Source organism: Phyllostomus hastatus, unplaced genomic scaffold (assembly GCF_019186645.2).
Source record: "Phyllostomus hastatus isolate PE091 unplaced genomic scaffold, TTU_PhHast_1.1 phas_contig_34, whole genome shotgun sequence".
Taxonomy (NCBI): Eukaryota; Metazoa; Chordata; class Mammalia; order Chiroptera; family Phyllostomidae; genus Phyllostomus; species Phyllostomus hastatus.
The window spans coordinates 18,091,916-18,110,944 of record NW_025333857.1 but is presented as its reverse complement, the minus strand read 5'-3'; the positions used below and the strand labels follow the sequence as shown (position 1 = coordinate 18,110,944).

General features: G+C 36.6%; 1 protein-coding gene across 1 annotated transcript in view; it reads left to right on the top strand.

The window, feature by feature from the left end:
* LURAP1L (leucine rich adaptor protein 1 like) overlaps positions 1 to 18,299 on the top strand; it is a 44,188-nt gene extending 25,889 nt beyond the window's left edge. The window contains exon 2 of the mRNA XM_045840538.1: positions 17,563 to 18,299. Within this exon, the coding sequence (XP_045696494.1) occupies positions 17,563 to 17,937 (375 nt within the window). The 3' untranslated portion in view covers positions 17,938 to 18,299. The remainder of the gene's footprint in view (positions 1 to 17,562) is intronic.
* Positions 18,300 to 19,029: the final 730 nt, after the last annotated feature.

Sequence of the window (19,029 nt, the reverse complement as noted above, 5' to 3'; positions counted from 1 at the left end):
AGAAAGTTGACAAAATATTAAAGGCTAGCCCCACACTGATCAGACCATAATGTTATATTTCTCAATTCTTCAGCATTGTGGAATTATCAGTTGATTGGAGTTAGAAGACCAAAGTGTCAGTCCTATTTCTATCATTAAGCAATAATGCAATTTTGGCAAGTCATCGATTTTGAGTCTACTTTTCTCATAGAATGTAGTAGCCTGATTCAGTTATTAACTGCAGGTCTTTTAGCTCTAGCAGTCTGCTTCTGCTGTTTTCTCAGATTCCTTCAGCTTAAAATATTTAATATGCCAAGGTACTATTTTGGGGAGTAGCCTGTCCTAATTACCATCTTAGGTCTGTCTAGATATTTTATTCTTTATAACTCAGCATTCAAAGGTTTTATTGCTACAATGTATCCACTTCATCTGAATTATCTAATTAGTTAGCATATAATTGTTCACTGTAGTCTGTTGTCATTCTTGTTACTTCTGTGACATCAGTTGTAATGTCTCCTCTTTCACTTCTGATTTGTGTTGTTTTCTCTTTTTGTCTTAGTTTAGCTTAGGGTTCATCAATTTTGTTGCTATTTTTTAAAAATCAGATGTTACATTTATCTTTTTCCTATTCTCTATTTTGTTTATTTCTACTGACATATTTAAAATATTTCCTTCTTTCTGTTAACCTTGGGTTTATTTTGTTTTTCTCTCCTAGTTCCTTGAGGTATAAAGTTAGGTTGTTGAACTGAGGGTTTTTTTTCTTTTCTAACATAGGTGCTTACCACTATAAACTTCAAGAGGTAACTAAATTTTATTGAGCACCACTGGGAAAGGTTCATGCTGCATCTATCTCATACATTTCTACCAACCATATTCATTGAGTAATCCATTTTATGGATTATAAAATTGATGTAAACAAATTATTAAGTAACATTAAAATTCAAGAAGCTAATTAGAGGAAGAATTGCATTTTATTCCTGGTCTTTAAATATCCAAACCCATATTTTTTCCTAGGGTTCCAGTCCCTCTGGAATATAATTTTCCTACACTTTTTATTTTGAACTTCATAAGAATATAGCAAAGAAATGGCCAAACATACTGAGTCAAAAAGGAAAAAAAATAAAATAAAACAAAAAAATATATATTGTTCCTTAGTTGATTTTAGGGAAAGCAATTAGGTAAACTCTATATGATTACATTAAATTATATTATGATATACACATTAAATTATATTATGATTATAGTAACATAGTGGCTGTCTAAGCAAAAATCTCTTAAGATCACCTGAATGTCTGATATGTTTTTGTAATTTTCACAATGGAAAAGAAATAGTGTCTGGATGGTAGTCTTTCTTGACAAGCTCACACAGAAAATGGTACCTCTTATTTTATTTTTGACTAGGCATAAAGTTAATTGTGATACCTATGGTGTAAAAGCAACTGAAAATATTTAGGTCTTTTACATAATGATAATTATGTAATTCTTATTGTTGGTACAAAAATATTTTCCTAATGCATTGCATAAACTGAGAAGGTGATCTCATTATAATAACCATACTGCAGTTCTGCATAGCATCTTTCATTCAAGACCATCTATACCTGACTGTTATAACTATAAATAATCATGCCAAGCTATGACTAACTGGATCCAGCTGCATCTCTCTGAAGTAGCATCAAGATACTATTTTATTGGTGGTTAAGTATATTAAAGATGGCAAAAGCTGTTCAGAAACTTTCTCATAGTGAAATGAATTAGGAGTACCTAGAAGTATTTCATAGGAATCTGTGTCCTGTTCCTTATCATGGAGTACTGAACCATTTTTTCTGTCCTAAAGGGAAACATGGGATTCTCAAATCATCCATCCTTTAAAAAAGTTTATACTATATTGTCTTCATTAAACTGGTATAAGAATACAACTTAAAAAGGAAATTCTGCTTTAAGAACATTTTTTTAAAAAATTTTATTGTTGTTCAAGTATACTTGTTTCCATTTTTCCCCCACCACTTTCCCCTCACCCCACCCATCCCCACTTCCCACCCTCGATCCTACCTCCCTTTGGCTTTGTCCATGTGTCCTTTATACATGGACTCAATTAAAACAAATATGTTTAGCAATTAGGTTAGGAACAACTAATGTTACTGCATTTGAAAGGCAAGTAACAAACTTCCTTTGTGTCCAATTTTTTTAAAGCAAAAAAAATACATAGACTCCAGAAAAACTTAAGTATGTCCCTAAATTGTGGGAGAACAAGTCAAAATCCAAAAGAAAGAACGTATTTGTCATGAGAATTTTAAGAACAATAAGACTGAATTTATGGGCAGGAAATGGGAGATGAAAATAAGAATTTGGAGTCAAGACCTCTGCCTTTTTATGTCATATACTTGAAAAGTACTTCACCCCACTTTGCTTCAGGAAAATGGTAAACATCCTCGCTTCACATATACAAATAAACTCTCTTTGAATTCTCAGCAAATTCTCCCTACCAGTGAATCTGTCACTTTGGATTCTGGAGAATGAAATGGTAAGTCACTCAAAGTTTAGCAAAACTAGTCAGCATCCTGACTAAGAGTCCTAAGACTCATCCTGGAAGAGTCAGCATCCATTCCAGAAAGAGATGGACACTGTAAATTTTTGCCCAAACTAAAAAACAGGCTTAGATGCTAATGAAACCCCCTTATGCTCTTTTGAGGTCAGCTCCAAGTCAGCAACCAAGATCACAACTGTGTAGTAGTATTCTGATCAAGAGCTTCTAAGACAATGTGGTGAGCTGTTCTATGGAATGGATTATAAAGCCATTTCTCAGAGCTGTCCTTGCTCAACACTGCAAACGTGATATGCCAACAGATTACCTTCCTAGCACATTCTAGATCCTCAGCCATCTGGCTGGCTTGCTACTTCCTGAGCATGAAATGAACTTTTACATCTCTAGACCTTTGCTTATCTTCCTCATTGCAGGCTCAAATTATTGCATCTTTCTTAGCATAGGCTACCCATACCCACCTCTCTCTATCCAAATCCATCTTTTTTTTTTAATTAAACTGTTATTTCTTCTTTTCCCAAAGAAAACAAACCCATCCTGATTCTCTGCTGTACTACCATATACATATGTTCCTGTTTTTCCTCTCTCAGCCATTCCTTCACTGATTTGCCATGTACCAATAATCCTAGTTAGAAACTATGGTTAGTGGACAAGATGGACCTACTACATTAGAGTTGTTTATGCTTACCACTTCTTTGACATTTATCTTTCAACTGTCACCTATGTGTTTGTTTCTCCCATATCTTTAAAAATTCTCTATCTTGAAAAATCCCCTTGTTCATATGTAAACTCTTTCTACCAATGTAGTCATCACTCAGAATCAGACTCGAAGATCATTCCAGCTATCCTCTATCGGACACATAGATAAACCTTGTTCTCTCTTTCTCTCTCTTTTAATAAATTCTATGCTGATCTTTCACTGTTAATTAGCTATACCCAAGAATCAAGACATTTTAGGGCTCAAAGGAATTTTAAAGATGGCCTCCAATATGCTCATCTAACAAAGGAAAACAGAGGCATGGGAAGATTAGGTTGAGTAACTTGCTACAATTCATAGGTTAAGTTATTAATGAAACCAAGACGAGAACCAAAATTTTCCTTTCTATTCTCACTAACTACATCATCAGTTGGTAGTTGGGTCTCAGGGCATCATTTGTGTGAACAAATAAATCAGCCATCACCTCTGTTTTAAATTTCTTTGCATATTATTTCTGTTGGAAATGGGTCAATATAGATATAAACATGACAAATTACATCACATTCGTAGGAGAAAAAACTCACATACACAGGTAAAATAATCTACATTAATTAGAGTAAAGTTCTAGAAGAATACTATATTGGAAAAATTAATATAATATTTTCTGTGGTATTATTTTAATGACTATAATTAATCTCATTAAAATAAACAATTTTTCAAAACAGTATCATGCAAAGGGATATTTTAAGCACTTTAATTTCTAAAAGACTACAAGATAGTAGACATAAATTTAGCCTTTGATAATCTGCAAGTGCCAAAGATATCATTAAGCTATTTGTGGGAAATAAAATGTGAACACTGCAGTAAGATAATGAGCTCTGAATCATCACAATACTTGGTATATGCTGAATCACAAATAATCAAAGAGATAAACCCATTGGAAATAACCAACAAACCCACTCCTTCCTCATAGAATTTACCTTGGTTCACACTGAAAAGACAACTTATTCTTATTTGGAATATTACATTTAGGGTATCAAGTGTTCTTATGCAATACATAGAAGATAAGAAGTGACTAAATAAAGATAAAAAGCAGTTAATGTATTAGCAACAGAAACTTAACAGAAAGTTTTGTTACAACACTTTTAAGTTCCTTACAGTATACCATCTGCACTATCTATACTGTTCTGAGCCCCAATGCATTCACGCCAAGTCTAACAGATTTCTATCTGTGGCTCCAGTATTTGATTTCATCAAAGTAAATTTTAAAAAATGTCAAAACACGACTCATACAGATAACTCAACTATATGCTAAAGATTTATTTATCTTTTTTAAGATGATATGTATTTATTTTTAGAGAGAGGGGAAGAGAGAGAGGGAGAGAAACATGGATCAGTTGCCTCTCACATGCTCCCAACCACAGACCTGGCCTGCAACCCAGGCTTGTTTCCTGATTGGGAATCAAACTGGTGACCTTTCAGTTTGTGGGACAATGCCCAGCCCACTGAGCCTCACCAGTCAGGGCTATTTAATTTTTAATGAAGTGAACCATCAGGCTGGAAAAGGTGGATACAGGAAGAAATAGAGGAGCAGAGGGCAAATAGTCTGTTAGGAAAGATATACTGCATTTAATTCACTAGGAAGTGCCTTTAAAAAAAACAAACCTGTAAGACTGGTACCCCACAGCAACAGAATGCCTAAATCCAGCTTGCCTGTTTTTGTAAATACTTTTATTGGAACACAGGCATGCCCAGTTATTTACTAAGACTGCCATGGCTACTATCTACCAGTCTTCTTCTAAGGCACTCACCTGGGGGTCCTTGCAGAGACCTCAAAGAATAGTTTGGGAGTAAAAGATATCTTAATTTTTTTACCTAAATTTAGGGCTTTGTCTTGGGAAGGCCAAATTAAAAGGTTTTAAGTATTATTTGAGTAGATTTCATTATTTGATTAAAACACTTTCATATGTGTCTGGAAACAATGAATGATTACAGTTTAGAGTAAGATTTCAACATAATTAAGTAACCACCCCCTCCTTTTTTTTTTTTTTAAGACAGGACAAGTCAGAGTCAGCACAAAGCAGGAAACTTTCAGGCTAGATAAAGAATCTCTGCTATCTGGGCAGATCACAAAAAGAATAATCTTTTATTATCTATACCTAAGAGCAAACTAAATTGAGCAAAATAAATTCTTCTAAACCAATTTTTTATTCCAACAGAGGGCAAAAAAAATAGTTCTAGTTTTGCATTAATATATTTAGCAGTAATTTACTCACATGCGCGTATGAAAATTTATCTCCCAATAAGTTCATCTAAACTGAGCAAATTTTACGCACATTTCTATAAATTTTATTATTTTCAGAATTATTCTTTGTAGACATTATAATTCAAGGCAAATAAATTTTTTTTGTGTCTAGAATTCTATTTCAAGTTAAGTTCTGTCCTTCACTGTCTCCTTTCACATTACGGAACAATTTTGATTAAGAGCAAAAATACTCTCCTCTTTGATACACAAAACCATATTTTGGTTAAAGTTCTTTCTTATGATTATTCCTAGTGTAGTCTCAACTACCCAGACAAGCAATAACTTTTAATCAAATTTACTCATATTTCAGAGAGAAATTATAATCAGTGTCATAAACAAGCCCTTTAGCAATCCAGCAAAGCTTACATGCTGCATTAAAAGTTCTCCACAGCCAAAAACATACTTTCTACACCTTTGTTGATGGCAAAATCATCGTTAAAATGATCCAAAAATACACTTTATTACTATTAAAATAAAAAGCAAAGATGTCGATGACAATTGGTGACCTGTGTTTCAATATTCTATCCTCCTTAGTAATTACACAGATATTTATAAATTTTTGTTTATTAACTTGATATTAGTCTAAGTTCTAAATTAATATCTTACAAATTATATTTAAGCTGATACAGTAAAGAAAATAATTACAGCTGAATTAAAAAACTAAGAATAATAATTTAACATATAGCAGAATACATAATTGCATATTTTCTTATGCTTACATAATACAGAGAAGACACATAGCTTATCAGTAAACTAGTATAAGACATTTAGGAAGTTAGCTCTGGCTGGTGTGGTTTAGTGGATTGAGTACCAGCCTGAGAACCAAAAAGTCACAGGTTGGATTCCCAGTCAGGGCACATGCCCCAGTCATGGGCCAGGTTCCCAGTAGGGGGTGTGTGAGAGGCAACCACACACTGATGTTTTCCTCTCTCTCTCCCTTCTCCTCTCTCTAAAAATAAATTAATAAAATCTTAAAAAAACATTTTAGGAAGTTAATATTAACTAGTCTCTTTATTGGAAAATAAAACCAATCTCAAAAAATTAAATTAAATTATGCTTATTCTTCATACTGAAGAAACCAAGAAAAAGGCTTTACCCATTTATAACCTAAATTTATGAAACCAATTCCTCTCTAAAGATTCCCTTTGATTTTTTACAAAAATGCTTCTGAGCTAGCATTGTCTGTAAGGAATGTTTTTTGTTGTTTTTTCTTTAAAATGTCAGTACATTCAGTGTATTAGAGTTCAGCTTTTTTTATTTTCTTGAAATTCTGGGAAATATTAAATTTTTGCAAGTATTTATTTGCCTCTATAATTAGAAAGTTATAAGACTTTATAATCTAACTTATTGATATACTCTAAAAGTAGACTTTATAATCTAGTGGATTGATATACTCTAAAAGTAGAAAAATATTTTATTTTTTTATCATAAGCAGTAAAAGGTGTTTCTCAAATGCTCAACCATCAACAGGACTTGAAACTCTAATCCTATCACCCTGGGCACATGGCATTGGAAAACACAGAACACACATTCCCAAAAGGTCACACACTTGATCAGTGGGGACAGAATATTTTCCACATGGATCTGAGCACACCAGTAGACAAGCAATACAGACCCACTAATGTATTTGTTGTTGGCCAAGAATCTGAAACAACAGAGACTAAACAAATCAGAAAAAAAAAGAACCAGATTCAAAGAAAACTGAGTCAGAAAAGGTTAAATTCTATTGCTACTGGTGATTCACTCACTCCAGAAGCCTCTTCCTGGGCAACTCAGTTTTACTAGTTCTAGCAGGTGAGCAAAGGGTACTTTTTGAAAAGATGAAAACATGACTCTTATACAAACAGAGAGAGCACAAGTCGCAGATTTATTTAGCTCATTTAATGAGAGAACCAGCAAGATGGTGTGGACATGGAAAATGTCCAAACCTGTAGAGAATTTTTATTACAGTTAATTTGAGCCAAAAATAATGACAATTGCTGAGAAGCAAGATCTCAAATTCTCTGGGGAATTGCAGTTTTGCAATTGCTCTTATCATTTGAAGTTCTGGAGGGAACAAAGGAAGATTATTTTCCCCAGGCAAGGTGGGGATTAGATTACAGGATAGTTAACAAGATTATGCGCTCTCTTCAGAGTAGTTATCCTTACTTCAAAGGTGTGGTTAACCTAAATGCAAAGAAATAATGGACAGGGTTTGCTTAAGGCAAAGATAAACCTTTTGCTAAAGATGCTATATGCCTAAGGCTTGACTACCCATCCTCACTGCCTGGTCAGGAGTTTATGGTTGGATCTCCCTGTACTGACTTTCCCATAATGATACAGCTGGTTCAAAAGGGAACTGGAGGAAAGTTTGATATATTTTCTCAAAAAGACACATGAAATCATTTTGTTAAGTGAGAGACAAAGTGTTTAATGTCCAGAAAGACAAAGATAACCATAACCTTTGAGATTATTTTTTAGCTAGACAGAAGTCATTTTCAGGTCTCCCAGACATAGATCTATAAACCAATTTCTAACTTCATAAATCTGGCCAAATTAATAGTAAATGGCAGGTCACATAAAGGTAATCCCATAGATAATTAAATAATGCTTTGCTGATTCTCTTAGGCCCAGCTAAGGATTTCATTAAAGAGACATTCAGAGTATTTAAATTATTTTCAAACTCATCGATTCTCTCTTTCTCTCTGTCCAGCCTATTGCTATATTTATCAAAGGCATTCTCCATTTACATTACAGTGTTTTTGATTTATAGCATTTCATTTTGAATCTTTGGATTTTCAACTCTCTGTTTTCTTTACCCAACTGTTCTTGCATATAGTCTATTTTTTCATTAGATCCCTTGGCATATTAATCATAGCTATTTTAAATTTTCAGTCTAATAGTTCTAAAATTTGTGCTATATCTGAGCCTATCACTTCCCCTTCAGGGTAATAAACCGCCTTTCCTTAGGAAGAAAAAAGGTTATGCTGTGGGAGATGCAAATGGCCCCCTCAATGAAGACCTTGACTGCCCATGAACATTTTTGTCTTCATCAATAAATATTTACCTACTTACTCTATTTTTCACTTTTTTCAAACTATATGATAATGTATCAGTAGAGTAAGATTTCATCAACAGAATGGTCCATCATCTATTAACCAAAATTATCCACAAGTAAAAAGATCTCTAGGCCCTTGCCACTCAATGTGGTCCATTTACCAAAAACATTCATGGGTGTATTCCTTATTCCTTATTCATGCTTCATAACAAAGACTCTAAAACTTAGCAAGGTAAACAAGTAACGTGTTATCTCACAGCTTCTGTGAGTCAGAGTTTGGGCACCAATTAACTGAGTTCCTCTGGCTCAGAGTCTCCTAGCAAAAGTCTGCAATCATCCTGCCAGTTGGGGCGGCAGTCACCTCAAGGCTGAATTCAGGGAGGATCTGCTTCCAAGTGCACCCACACAGCCAGTAGCAGTTGGCAGGCCTAGTTTCTTGCTAGCTGTTGTCCAGAGACATTAGTTCCTTATCATGTAGATCACACAACAGCACACTTCACAGCCTGGCAGATGGCTCTCACCAGAGCAAGTAATGTGCCCCAGACAGGAACCACAGTCTTTTTGTTACTTTTTTCAGCAATGATGTCCCACCACTTCTCCTTATTGTGTTCCATAGGAACAAGTCAATAGATCAGGTTGCAAACAAGGACAGGGAACTACACAAAGATGTAGAGACCAGGAGAGAGGGGATTCTTAGGAGACATTGAAGAGGTTGCCTACCTTCACTGGCACTAGCTGGGAACTTATTAGAAATGCAGGATGACAGACTAGTGAAAGAATCTGAATTTGAACAAGATTCCAAACTGATCTGTGTATTAAAAGCTAAGAAGCACTGATCTAGGGAGCAAGGCCCATGCACTTTATTGTGTTAGGGAGGATGCTTCCTCGCTTAATTTTACTCATTAGTATATGTTAATTTCCAAGAAGAGCAAAGATCAGTTTTTTTTGCAATTCAGTTCTGCCCTACCGCTGCAGATAGCAGATTAGAAAGAGAATTGAGAGACTGTGAAAGAGAAAGGGGGCATAATGACTGATAGAAACCTAGTCTGAACATCAAAAAATTACTGAAAGAGAAGATTAAGCATTTGAGTGGGTAGGGATGTGTGGAGCTATAAAAAAAAGGGAGGAGGACCGTGATCCTATTCTTTCAACAACCCTTAAGTGCACTGCTGAGTAACTATGCATTAGAAATGTTGTTTATACTTGATTCTGCTTGGTTATATTTATCTAGAGAAGTGTGTTGCATATTTAGAAATCTATCCCTCAAAAATTATAAAAACACAACTACTGAAGTGAGTTTCAAATCTAGACATAAAAAATACTAACGTTGGTATGAATCCTTGATGTTTTCCTCAAATTGTGGTTAGAAGAAAAGATAAAATTACGGTAGGCTTTTATTCCTGTATAGGAAAATAAATGCCTTAAGGGGGAAACTGAAAAATCTTTAATATACTTAAAAAAAGTACAGTGGATTCAGGCAAGCCTTTATTCAGCACCTTCAGTGGTATATTAGAGCTCCTTCCTACTGGCCTGTATGAGCTGTTTGTTAAATTGTCTGTTTTATGAACTAGTTTTTAATCACAGTCACTTTTCCAACCTTTTTGTATTTATATAAACATACAAGTTAATAAGTTATATGAAAACTAAAGTAATCAATACTCAGAATTCATCACTTGGTAATTATTTTACTGCATTGAGGCTATTCAAAACACTTATTGTTTCTGTAGGGTGAAAATACTGCAGAATGCTGTGCTACCAAAAATCTCCTACCAGCCCTGTGTGTAGTTATATCCCATTAGTAGTGTGAAATTGACTGTGGTAGGAAAATTTACAGCACAGCAATTAGAAAATACTAAAAAACAGGACTTGCCTTTTATTTTCTGTCACAAAACAGTGATAGGGAAAATGTTAATAATGCAGATTAGGCTTTAAGGGGGTTGTGTCTTTAGCTATTACTCTATCAGTAGTACACACAGAAAGGGAAATATTCTTCATGTATTCAAAAACTATTATCCAGTTTCACAAAGTTGCTCACACCACTGACCAACCAGCAAAGCTTGGACATCGTAATTAGTGCTGCAGGCGAAACAGGTTTCAGTTTAACAAATATAATTTTTACTAGGGTGAAAAACAGTTTAGCAGAAGACCACAAATCAGATTTAATGACAGAAGATTATTGAAAAGAGAGTCAGTGGAGTAGGATCAATTCTATTTGTTAAATTGTGGTTGAACTACAGCACCTACAGTTCAGTTTAACAAAAATGAACAAAAGCATTTCATTCCTGAAAATCTATTAGTTATCTGAAATTTACAATTAAAGGTAGGCACTGTATATTTTAGTAGTACCTATAAAGTATACGCTGCACATCTATATCAGTACAATTTCTAGTGTGTGTGTGTGTGTGTGTGTGTGTGTGTGTGTGTGTGTGTGTGTGTAGTTTCCCAGGGAACCAGCTGATAAGCATTTCCCAGCACACGGCTTTGTAGCTTCCATTCCCCCAGTGCAAGCACAGCTAGTGCATATTACAGAGGAGCACATTACCGTATACTTGTCTTCCATGTAAAAAGACTATCTTAAGTTCTAAATTAGAAAAATACCAGTGCAGAAAGAACATTTATTTTTATAAAAAATTAGTGGAAACACTTCTTGACTGGTCTGTGTGTGTGAATTTCTCTGGGACAAAGGTGGGGTGTCTGTTACATTATTCCAAATGAACTTCAGCCCAGGTGATTCCACTTTGCATGTACATAGTGAAAGCACTCAGGGAAACAATTCCACTATATTAGATAGGACGTGGAAAGGGAATTGACTTCATAGGCAACTAAGTATCAGTTGGACCTAAACCCTGATGGAGCAAGACTGAAAATCTCCCTCTGTTACTTTGATAATCAGAGGGCTCATCAGCAGAACTCCGCAGGGCTCATGAGTAGCACTGGTAGTAGGAATTTATGTTTTAGATTCAGAGAAGTCACATGTGTGCCTTTCAAATAAACCAGATGCAGCTTTCTGATTTATCAAAACAACATCCATCAGTCAGCTGAGCTTTTTATGTATGTAATTTAATCTTTGGGGAAATTACTCTTCTATAAGGGCTTGGGAAAAGAGTGAACCGTTTTAGTCATTGTTCAATTCCACATATAAACAACACAAATAAAGGGAGACAAAGCTGACTGATATAAAAATGGAATCCTCTGTTGCCCAATTAGAAACAAATTTTGCTATACATTTTGAACTGGCTGAGAAAGTGGAGGAAAACTTTGGCAGAATAGCACTGACTTGTTCAAGGCGTCTCTCCTGAAGCATTCCAAACCAAAGACAGTAGGTGGAAATGTACAATGTTTCCTGAGACAGCACAGAGGCAATAATATGCTTATGGATCCTCTGAGAAAAGCAAGGAGTGCTTTATATAAATAAAGCTATTAATAAGACTGCCAGAAATTCTAAGGATGGGTAGGCAGAAAATCTCCTGTGATCATCAAATTGAGGATGTGGTCAATTTGAAGAAATTGCAAATTTGGACACAATAAGGTTGGGTAAAGTGAACATGCACATGAACTGGGATAAACTGCTGGAAAAACAATATTCCAAGCATTTTTTAAACAGCTCCTTCACTTAGTATACAGAGATGCTTTTGATGTTTTTTGTATATTTAGAAATAAATATGGCTAGAAAAGAGAGCTTCCACCAATTACATAGCTGAAAAAAAATGTTGATTGGTTGCCTCTAATTTGAAAGTAGGATTAGAGCATCACATTAAAAGGCAAGTCTAATCTGTTTTCCTTTCTACTTGTACATTATTATGGACTGGCTTGCAAAGTAGTCTTTTTCCCTTCTCATTCATATTACAGCTTGCTGGACATTTGAGATTTAGGTCATGGACATCATGGACTTTGCAGTCGGACTGGATAACTAAGAGAGATGGCTTGCTTTTACCTCGTTAGTCAAGTCTCATAAATAAAAGGATAAAAATAGTGAAGGAGAGCTTTGAAAGAGATATAAGAACACAGTGCTGTCCAAGCCTGTGGTATGACAAGATAGAGTGAATAATGTCCTTATTTGAAAATATAGCTCTGCAGTTCATGTGCATATACCAGTTAATGTATAGGCATATTACAGAGGATATATATGTTTATCTTGGGGCAGAACACAATATGATTTTTATTTAAACCCAAATGGTGAGAGCTAAAATTACAATTACCACAGGTGATTATCATTCACATAGAGCCCAAACTTCTGGCTGTGGCCCTGAGTATCAGCTAAATCTTTTGCTGGAGACACTGAGCAACAAAATTGATACAACTTATTTTCTCTATAACTTGCAGAATTTTCTCATAGCAGAAAACAATTTAGTAATCAAATGGCCACGGGAATGACAAAGAATCAGAGACAGTGTCAGAATGGAGGGAAATACTGAGGTGATCAGATCTGCAGAATCTGCTTATCAAATAACACCTTACCACCAAAGGCAGACAAAAGGGGTAGCTGGGTTCCTCAGCCAATTAAGTCTTCACAATTGGGTAGCAGTAAGACTGCTTTACTATGTCCACTGAATCCACTGCAGCTCACATAAAACACCACAAATTTGTTTTCAGGTCCTATGTGCCTGGAAGCTTTGCCCAAAGGCCACATAGGTGGACAGAGGCAGCGACAGGGGCAGCCCAGAACCCTGCACCATGCTCCTCACATGCCACCACAAAACAAGTTGACTTGTTGATTCTCTTATTAATTGAAAATTTGACTGCATTCTCTGTCTTTGATTCCATTGAGCCAGTTCATAACCTTGTATTTTCTCAGTATTAAAATGATAGTTGGAAGAAAACATAGATCTGGAAAAGTGTACTATTAGGAACATATGCTCTTTCCAGACCCCTCATTTCAAGCTCTACCATAGACCCAGTTCATATCCAACTGTTTAAAAATGAAATGCAATTTCAGCATTTATTCAGTCTAGAGTACAAAGACCTGTTATGCTACAGCCCTGAAGCATGAGAGACTTAAGTATGAAGATGAACCACATTTCAACATCTGTAAGGGCCAGAGTGGGGGAGAGTGAACAGGAGAAGAGGAAAGGACATCCACATCTCTTTGTATCAATTAGTACAAACCATATTTTTTTGTAAATATCCTACTTGTTTGTGTATTCCCTTTGTTTAACTCATTTCACCAAGTGTTTACAGAACACCTGTGCTGTGCTAGGTTATCACCTCAGAACAAACACAGAAATGTTTGGAGTGTGATTCATACCTTAAAGTCCACTTCCTTTCAGAGATACTATCTCCTAATCTGTGTATTAAAAAAGGAATTACCTTGCACCAGTTTCTCAGTGTTTGAATCCTATGAATGAATAGGAGTGGGACAGCATGCTGGGAATGCTTCAGTGCGCAAGTGCTCTGCCCGGAAACTCTCCTTCCTTCCTCTCAAGTCACATTTCAGCAGCCCACAGCAAAACCCAAGGGAGGGACGTTCCTGACGGATGGCCTAATCTGAAGCAATTACTTAGCCTTGAGTAAGTAATACACCAAGCACTCTTACTATATGCCAAGCACTCTTGTAGGTCTTGGGCACAGAGGGGTGAAGAGGATACACTAAGTCCTGAGTACTCTGTGCATATACACACATCAGTATGGGGGAGATGGAAAATTAATAAACAGACGATATACACAATGATGTCAACTAGTCATAAATATTATGAAGGGAGCAAAACACTAGAAATACGATGTGTGGATTGGATATCATGTCCCCTTCTCCAAAGTGGGGACACAAATGCAGACCATAAGAAGTAAAGCCACAGGACCTTACAAAGCCTCAAGTGAAAGAACAGCACTGTTCCCTGCCAACAGGGCAAGTCTACCCTCTCTTTCCTTCCTTCCTTTCTTTTTTTTTTTAAGTGTACCGCCTTCTTAATCAATCGCCAGACTTTATAAGGACTGACATGAATAATATTGAGGAAAGGTGGGGCAGCTACTGGAGACAGAGGTGACATTGTGATTTAGTCCTGGGGTGGATTGCTCATACTTTCAAGGTTCATCAGTAGTAGCATAACCACACCTTAGTACTAGGAGAAAGCAGCAAGTATGGAGCAAGCAGCCTGGAGCTCCAGGAAATGGACAGGCAGCCGTGTGAACCGGCTGGCCCAGTGCTCCCACAGCGGGAAGCTGTTTACTCTCCCACCACCCGGAGGACAGAGGACAGAGAATTAGACACAGTAACTCTGTAATCATTATCAGCCAGATCAACATGTTCCAACTGTCGTCAGTTTTTTCTCCAACAGTGGTTCAATGGCCTGTGAATGTTTGCTTTCAGAAGAAAAGAATTTTTTTATTTAAATAAATCATTCACGGTCAAAGGAAGCTTTTGTTACTTCATAGTCTACTCCCCTCTTATTCATATTGTGCAATATTTTTTTTAGAGAGGGGAAGGGAGGGAGAAAAGGACAGAGACATCTATTAGTTTCCTCCTGCATGTGCCCCAGTGGGGACCAGATCTGCAACCCAGGCATGTGCCCTGACCAGAAATCAAACCGGTGACCTTTCGCTTTGTGGGATGATGCTCAACCAACTGAGCCACACCAGGCAGGGCAATATTGTACAATAAAATTTTAAAAAATTATATTTGATGCAGCCACTGTGTGACTCAGACAAAATTGCTGAAAAATTCTTAACAGCTGAACGTTTCAGAATAGGCATAATCCTAAAATGATGACTATTTCTAAAAAAACAAAATCAGTCAATGCTTAGGACACACATGAAGAGATGGAAGAAGATTTGGAGCCATGTCTTCTTTCTAAAAGAAACTTCAAATGTAGTTGATGATACAACAATAAGTAGCAATATAATACAGTACAAAATTAAGCTATACACTGAGATCCAAACTAAAAAGACTGCAGAGAATGCTGGAGCCAGCAAGCAGGCTTGATGGAAGTCTAGGACTTCAAGAATGGAGAGGATTTATGGAGGAAGAGAGTAGAATATTTCAAGTGAGGAGAACAACAGGGAATATACCCAGAGCTGAGCATGAGCTGTAGTATTTCCATGGGACAGGGTGGAAATGTGAACAAGGGCAGCTGTAGTTCATTTGGGGACCACTTGGGAAATGGCCACATTTATATGGAACCATTACTGCAGTGGGCACAGTGAGCTTTATCAGCTACAGATGCCTAACTGAAAAATCTTGTAAGACTTTGGCTCATACTGATTTTCTAGGCCCTTCAGTGGACCTAGGCAAATTGTTGCTGATTTGTAAATATTTGTTGCATTACAGTATCTTGATGGCTCATGGGGTCTATGAGTGAATTTGAACATAAACTTCCAGAAAGACTCCTTCCCCAACAGGTCACTGCAAGGTCACTGAGATGACACCACAAGTAGAAAAACATCTCAAAACCTACTAGTTTACATCCTTCTGTTAGTGAATGCCTCAGCCAGGAATGATTTTCACTGGTTACCTTCCAGAGAATTTATTTTCACTGCTTTTTTCCAGGGAAAATAATGAAATCACTAGGCACTTTATTGAATATCCTGGCAAAATTAAGGGTTTTAAATTGGACTTTGTGCATTTTGTGTTTGTGCATATATATATTCTAACATGTAATCTTACTTTTTTGAAAGCATTGGTAGAAATTTCATCCCTCCTAATGTTTGTTCATCACATTCACTAAATCCAAAGTTTTCCTTCAGTTATGAATTAACTCCTCACCAGGAACTATTTCTACAAAAATGAATGCACACACTTGAAGACAATGGGCTCCTTTCTCCCTTGTGGGTTGAATCACTCACGACTGAGTGCCTTTGATAATTCTAGAAACCCACAAATCTGAATTAGCCATGGATCTTAGGGAGAGAATTAGCAAAACCCAGCCTCATGGGTTAAAGAAAGACTCCAACGGAAAAGACAGGAATCCATTTGAAACCATATGTTTGTGACTTCCGAGTGTGACTTGGACCGCTAGTGGCCAGATGTGCCCCTGTCTCCCAGTCCAGGCACTGAAGTCTAGAGGAGCCCAACCTCTCCAACTCCAGTGACTCTGAAGGGCACCCTGAGTGTTGGCGCAGCCTCCCTTTCCCACCTTCCCCAGAAATGCCACGTCTTTGATGTCAGGAAATGTTCCCACTGAAGTGCAGGATCTAGAAAGATATTCTGCTTTGTGGCTTTGAAGACCTATTTCTCCAAAGTAACTTAAAACTATCAGAAGAAATACATACCTAGAAGGCACCTAGGAGAGTTTTAGAACCTTCTAAGAGAATCATATCCCAGTTTTGGTTGGGGCTGCCCCTGATATATCTGAAGCAAATAGACAGATCTACAGAAAATATCTGCACGTTTCATCTTGTGAGGTAGATCAGTCTAGTATATTGGTACTCTCATGGATTCAGGGAATATTACAGCAATTTGGTTCCTCTTAGACATAAATTCAGCAATATTATGTCAATACAGCCACAAAGAAAACAGATCTATTCTGTACTCTTAACTCTTTTCTTTTTCTTCATCTGTAAAATGGGGATGAAAATAATAATACCTGTGGTACAGAGTTGCTATAATGAATGTCAAGCTTTTTTAACAATGCTGTCACATTATCACTCAAAAAATAGAAGCTGCTACATGGATGGTATGATGATTCCTTAATTCCAGACATTTCTCTTCTCCTTACCTCTCAGCATCCACATACATATTCCCAAGTAAACTTGGATAAATGACTGAATCAGGCCAGAGAGAGAATACATTTTTTAGCTGAGAACCTGAAGTTCAATACAGTATTTCCAGGCCTCTTGATCAGGGATTCAGCCGGAGTTTTGTTGTCCCTTTTGCAGCCTGATGTGTCTGGCAGGAAGTGAGTTCTTTATGACTCCTACCATTGGTCAGCAGTTTTCAAAACATCCTGAGATGAAGTGAATTTAGTCTATGAACCTAAAATTATGGACTGAATAAGACTGAACCCAATTGAGTTTTGGGTCTTTCAGGAATGTCGACTAACTATAATTTCCTTCCCTCTCTCTCTTCTCCATAGGTTAATCTCAGAGCCACAGATGTCAGGCTCATGCGCCAGTTGCTCATTATCAATGAGAGCATTGAGTCCATCAAGTGGATGATTGAAGAGAAAGCCACCATCACGAGCCGAGGCAGCAGTCTCAGTGGCAGCCTGTGCAGTCTATTGGAGAGTCAGAGCACCTCCTTCCATGGCAGCTACAACAGCCTACATGACGGCAGTGATGGGCTGGATGGCATCTCTGTGGGGAGCTATCTGGACACTTTGGCAGATGATGTCCCAGGCCATCAGACCCCATCGGACTTGGACCAGTTCAGTGATAGCTCCATAATAGATGACTCCCAGGCACTGCACAAGCATCCCAAATTGGATTCTGAATACTACTGCTTTGGCTAATGACCCAGTTTTTTGCATGGGATTGGTGTGCAATTAACTAGTATTTATCTTTCTTCTCTGCTGCTATATTTTTGGTGTGACTTTTTTTACATGACAACCTTTAAAAAAGATGCATATTTTGAAACTGCTTGATATTTCTGTTGCTCCTAACATTTCTCATCTGGACTGATTTATCTTTCTTTCCTACATTTCTATTTTTATTTATTACAATGATTTTTCTCCCTTCTTTTACAGTGGCACAAATAAAGTAGGGGGGAAGAATAAGCAATAATTAATGTTTTTGCTTTTGTTTTCAGAGCAAGGGGTCAGGGATTACATCAAAAACTTTGCTAAATTTTACAATAAACCAAAGTCTGATAACAGCTAATTTTGTTGCTTGTGTTCTTAATTCACTCAAAGTTTTATTGTCTTTGAAGATAATGATGTTTATTATTGTGTGTACAGTAGACTGAACACAATGCTTGGGACCAAGTTAGCCATTGTTTCTAGTTCCCAACCTCCTAGCATAAAAATCAACAATACTCTTAGTCACACACTTCTTAAGGCAATCATTTGGTAGCCCCAACTATATGCAGTCAGTTCACCTTTGTGTTTATATAGTAGATCAGCATTTTCTCATCAGTAATTCTAACTGAAACCGTAGACTAGGTTTTGTGATAATATTTGACCTCCCAAATTTCAGAGATAATTAAGATCATGTATGATGGTGATTAGAGGTTAAGTTGTCTTGATTTTAACTGTATTTTGAGATTTTGTTGTAATTTACTTAGGTGCATTTTTCAATTCTTTTTTGAAAAGATTTTATTTATTTATAGAGAGAGGAAGGGGAGGGAGAAAGAAACATCAACATGAGAGAAACATCAATCAGCTGCTTCTCGCATGTGCCCCAGCTGCGAACCCTTTGCCTTGTGGGATGGCATCCAACCAACTGAGCCACACCAGTCAGCACTTGCAATCCTAATAGGATAGATAAAAACTTAGATAATGCATATGGATGGATGGGTAGATATATAGCATGAAAAGCAGAATCATAACTCACTTATGAAGTCTAATATGATATCATTTCATCCTGGGATGGATAAATGATCTCTT